This window comes from Nothoprocta perdicaria, unplaced genomic scaffold, assembly GCF_003342845.1.
Source record: "Nothoprocta perdicaria isolate Ctin4 unplaced genomic scaffold, notPer1 scaffold_638, whole genome shotgun sequence".
Taxonomy (NCBI): domain Eukaryota; kingdom Metazoa; phylum Chordata; class Aves; order Tinamiformes; family Tinamidae; genus Nothoprocta; species Nothoprocta perdicaria.
The window spans coordinates 12856-17754 of record NW_020455908.1 but is presented as its reverse complement, the minus strand read 5'-3'; the positions used below and the strand labels follow the sequence as shown (position 1 = coordinate 17754).

The 4899-nt window shown below is 60.8% G+C and overlaps 1 protein-coding gene across 1 annotated transcript; it reads right to left on the bottom strand.

The window, feature by feature from the left end:
• Nucleotides 1-2214: 2214 nt before the first annotated feature.
• On the bottom strand, nt 2215-3175 carry LOC112956471 (microtubule-associated proteins 1A/1B light chain 3C-like). Its single transcript, XM_026049992.1, has 4 exons — nt 3119-3175; nt 2989-3044; nt 2561-2667; nt 2215-2389 (listed from the first exon to the last, which is right to left on the bottom strand). Exons 1-4 carry the CDS (start codon nt 3168-3170, stop codon nt 2215-2217), a joined length of 390 nt encoding a protein of 129 aa, XP_025905777.1. The 5' UTR covers nt 3171-3175.
• Between the last annotated feature and the right edge of the window lie 1724 nt (nt 3176-4899).

Genomic DNA, 4899 nt, shown 5'->3' with positions numbered 1-4899 from the left:
GTTCCCACGCTCTGCACCCCCTCCTGCTGCAGCAAATGCACCAATATTGCCCGATTTGCTAGAGAAATGGGGTGGAAAACAAGTGCTTCCAAACACCGCTGGCCCCCGCTGAGAAAATTAGGTGCCTTATAATTAACTCGGAGTTCTATTGGCAATAAATATGTAATTATATTTGTACTGCTAGGGGTGGCTTGTGATTACGAACTGCATTTTAGCAGGGGAAATGACTCGGGAAAAGGTCCGTGGGCTTCCTGGTTGACGGATTTGATGGATTTTTCCGGGAATAAATAAAACCGGTGGCCACGGCAGGGCAGGCGGCTCCTGAGCCTCTTTATATCTGGTTTTGAGCAGGTTCCCGCTGCTGCAAATCTCCTTTTCTGGTTGTTTTTGCAGCCAAGGTCAGTGCCGAGCAGGAGCGTCGGCCGGAGGAGGCTCCATAGCCGGGATSCCGGGAAGGAGAAAGGGAGAGCAAAAGGTTTGGGGACGAGCGACCCGGAGGCGGGAAGGAGCCTGGGGAAAGGAGATGCGATTTCCAGCAGCTTCCCTCATTAAAAAGCCCGTTAATTTAGAGATGAGCCGCCTGTCCCAGCTGGTGGCATCCCCAACCCATCTGGCTCCCGAACCAAGGACAGAGGGGTTAATGGGGCTATAAGCACGCGCCGCTCCCGGTCCCTTCCCGAATCCAATCCCGGCGACGCCGGATCAGGACACGTYGGGAAGAGGCAGCGCCAGCAGCAGGAACGGGATTGAGCCCCCTGCTTCCAGGTTGTTCCTTCCTATTTCTCCCGCTCTAGGAAGAGCGGCGGGTGCCGGYGCCGGCTCCGCGTGTGCAAATTCCAGCGGGAAGTGGCGCCGGATCCATGCGGATCAGCTGCGGGCTGACAGGTTAAGTGCACCTTCGGAGAGAAACCGGGAGCGAGGCGGCTGCTTCCCAACACCTGCTCCGGCACCACAAACCAGCATTGGGATAACAGACAGGGATAGAGCCGCGGAGCCGGAGCCCSCTGGGCTCCAACAGCCCCTCCTTGCTCCGCTTTTCCCCCTTTCCTTACAAAATCCCGCCCGGATGAGCCCGGCGTGCTGCAGCTCCGAGGCCGGCGTCCCCTGCCCGGCTGCTCCCCGGGTCAGGGCTGACGCCAGCAGCTAATTTGAGCGCGTAGTTATTAACATTTCAACATGAAACGTGCCCGAAATATTCACCCAGCGTGACGGTGCACTTTAGCAGCGGGGAAGCCTTAAATATTCCAGAGGCGCCTGGCAGCCGCCGCCGCGGGAGGCGGATGGATGTGACTCACGGCAGGGCTCGGATGCGGCCGCTCGCTGCTGCCATCCGGGATCCCCTGGGGTTTCGCCCCCGGCCCCAGGCTCGRAGCAGGGATGGGGAAGCTGCTCCTTGCAGCAATCCCGGCTGCTTCCCAAGCTGTTTTCCTCTCCTAGATCCCTGGATAACGCCCCGGATAACGCCCTGGATAACAGGGCTCCGTGCCCCTCTAGGYGGCCGAAAGCAGCAGTCCCATCTCTTTATTCTGAACGGGAATTTAGGGAGCTCGCGAGCTTGGGAATTTACGGAGTAACCAGAACAGCACCCGACTTAGACCGGGAAAGACGCCGGTTCAATCCCGTTAGAGGAGCAACCCGGAGCGGGGAGAGGAGGAAGAATCCGGTGGGAGCGGCATAAGGCAGCCCCCTAAGGAGCCTTCGCTCCCGGTGTGGGTGAGCGAGGTGCCAAGTGCCATTCCCGATGGGCTCCCGGGTGCCGAGCGCCATTCCCATGTGCCCAATGCGCTCCTGGGTGCCCAGCACCCTTCCCGATGTGCTCCCAGGTGTCGAGTGCCCTTCCCGCATTCCCGGTGCGCTCCTGGGTGTCCAGCGCCNTTCCTGCATTCCCGATGGGCTCCCGGGTGCCCGGCGCCCTTCCCAAAGCGCTCCCAGGTGCCGAGCACCATTCCCGTGTTCCCAACGCGCTCCTGGGTGCCCAGCGCCCTTCCCGATGCGCTCCCGGCCGCCCAGCGCCTTTCCCGCATTCCCGGAGCCCTCCTGGGTGTCCAGTGCCATTCCCGCATTCCCAATGCGCTCCCGTCTGCCCACCGCCCTTCCCGATGCGCTCCTGGCCGCCCGGCACCCTTCCCACATTCCCGCCGCGCTCCCGGATGCCAAGCGCCATTCCCGCCGCGCTCCCGGCCGCCCAGCGCCCTTCCCACGTTCCCGGCCGCCTCAGCTCCTCCTGGGACAGCCGAAGGCCTCCTGGGAGGCGTAGGTGAGGTAGAGGAAGCCGTCTTCATCCCGGTGCTCGCGGTACAGCTCCTGCATGGTGGCCGTGGCGGCGGGCAGCGCSCGCCCGCCCGCCAGCAGGTAGAGGCTCTGCGAGGACGCCAGGCACAGCCGGCTCCTGCCGGGCGGAATCCGGCGTCACTCCGGATTCCGCTCCAAGGGGACCCCCGGGAGCGGCTTCCCCGCTCCGTGCCCCATCCCGGGCACCCCCCAAAGCAGGTGGGGTTTGCAACGCGGCTAATTGCCCCTAATTACCCCCTAATTAGCCCTGTGGGCGGTGGCTCCTTACCGCAGGGTGGCGGCGAGCTGGGAGAGCGGCAGCTCGTGGGACACCAGGAATTTGGGGCGGGGCAGGGGCGGCAGGGTCTGCTCCTTCGGATAGCGCTCCACCACCACCTGCGGCGCGCGGAGAGGCCGAGTGAAGGGAGGCCCCTCAGGGAGGCTGGGCCGAGGGAGGCGCCCTGGGGAGGCCAAGCCATGGAAGGGACCTCGTGGAGGCCGGGCCGAGGGAGGCTGGGCCAAGGGAGGGACCTCATGGAGGCCCCTCGGGGAGGCCGGGCCAAGGGCTCTCCAGGAGGGACCTCGTGGAGGCCAAGCCAAGGGCTCTCCAGGAGGCCCCTTGGGGAGGCCGGGGGCTCTCCAGGAGGGACCTCGTGGTCATTTTTGGGGGGAATAGGTGGGGAACAGCAGGAGAAGCCGCAGGAGCGGCCTCCTTACCGGGATCTTATTGGGGTACTTGATCCGGATCTCCGTCACTTCGTGCATCCTGGCRGCTGCGGAAGGGAAGAGGGATGAGCAGGGCCGGGATGCGGATCCGGCACCGGATCCGGCGCCGAGCCGGACGCACCCAGGCTCTTCCTCTGCTTGAAGGGGCGAGCGCCGCCCTCTCCCCGCTGCATCCTGGCAGCACCCAGAGCTTGGCCTCCATCCCGCCCGGCCTCATTTATCCCGCCGGGAGGAGGAGCGGGCGGCACCTGGGATCGCTCGCAGCTGGGCATGGGAAGCGCCGCTCCCGCAGGTGGGAGCAACCTGCTCCTGGTGACGCTTCCCAGCTCCGGAGGCCGTTCCCATGTCTCCCAGCGGCATTCCCAGCCCCAGAGGTGCTTCCTCCGGAGGATTCCCATCCCTCCCGGTGTTCCCGGCAGCATTCCCAGCCCCAGAGGTGCTTCCTCCGGAGGATTCCCATCCCTCCCGGTGTTCCCGGCAGCATTCCCAGCCCCAGAGGTGCTTCCTCCGGAGGATTCCCATCCCTCCCGGTGTTCCCGGCAGCATTCCCAGCCCCAGAGGTGCTTCCTCCGGAGGATTCCCGTCCCTCCCGGCGTTCCTGACAGCATTCCCAGCCCCAGAGGTGCTTCCTCCGGAGGATTCCCATCCCTCCCGGTGTTCCCGGCAGCATTCCCAGCCCCAGAGGTGCTTCCTCCGGAGGATTCCCGTCCCTCCCGGCGTTCCTGACGGCATTCCCAGCCCCAGAGGTGCTTCCTCCGGAGGATTCCCATCCCTCCTGACATTCCCAGTGGCATTCCCAGCCCCAGAGGTGCTTCCCAAGCCTGACAGCATTCCCAGTTCCAACAGAATCATTGAATCCGAATGGAGCCACGTGGGATGAAGCGGATCCTCCTGCCTGAGAACAGGGCCAGCCATCCCGACGGAGCAGCTTCCCACGACAGSCGGGAATGCCGGGACAGCCCCAGCACAGCAGCATGGCCAAGGACAATCCATCAATCCACGTTTTTTCCCTTTTTTTTTGGTGTTTCATATACATATTTAATATATTTTGCTGTTCTGCCGTATATTAAACTGTATTACTTCGCCATAAAAATTCCCTCCGATCCGCTCATCACTGGCTTGGAAAATTACATTAGCAATATCTCTCCCATCTGGGTAGCGAGTTAGCCCGTTATAAATTTATACCCCTAATAAATGGAATTCTTGCGATTTTGCGTGGGATCCGCGCCRGAGGTTTGCGGAGGGAAGGGGCATTTTTATTCCGGGTGATTTCGGAACAACGCGCTGATAAATATTAATGCGTCTGTTTCCTAATAAAATAAATCGATTACTATTAATTCTCGTCGCAGGCAGGAGCTAATTGCTTTCCTGAGAGCCAAAAAAAAGTCACAAAGTTAAAAAAAAAAAAGGGAAAAAAAGAGAGTCAATCTCCATTTTAAATTAGTTCATTAACAGCGAGCATTTATTATTTATCAGTTTAATTTCCGAATATTGCTGCGATATCGGGCTGGGCTCGTGGTGGAAACCCGGCGCTTTCATTAGCAGCAATTGATTAATTAAAGATGAGGGGAAATGGCTTTTCCGCGTTGGTGGAGGCTTTCCAAGGCTGAGCAGGGAATGGGGCTTGGAAAGGGGCTTGGGATGGGGCTGGTGTCCCCAAAGGAGGATGTTCCAAGGAGGACGTTCCAAGGAGACATTGTGGTGTCCCCCAAGGAGGACATTCCAAGGGGGACATTGTGGTGTCCCCCAAGGAGGACATTCCAAGGAGGACGTTCCAAGGGGGACCTTGTGGTGTCCCCCAAGGAGGACATTCCAAGGAGGACGTTCCAAGGGGGACATTGTGGTGTCCCCCAAGGAGGACATTCCAAGGAGACATTGTGGTGTCCCAAAGGAGGATGTTCC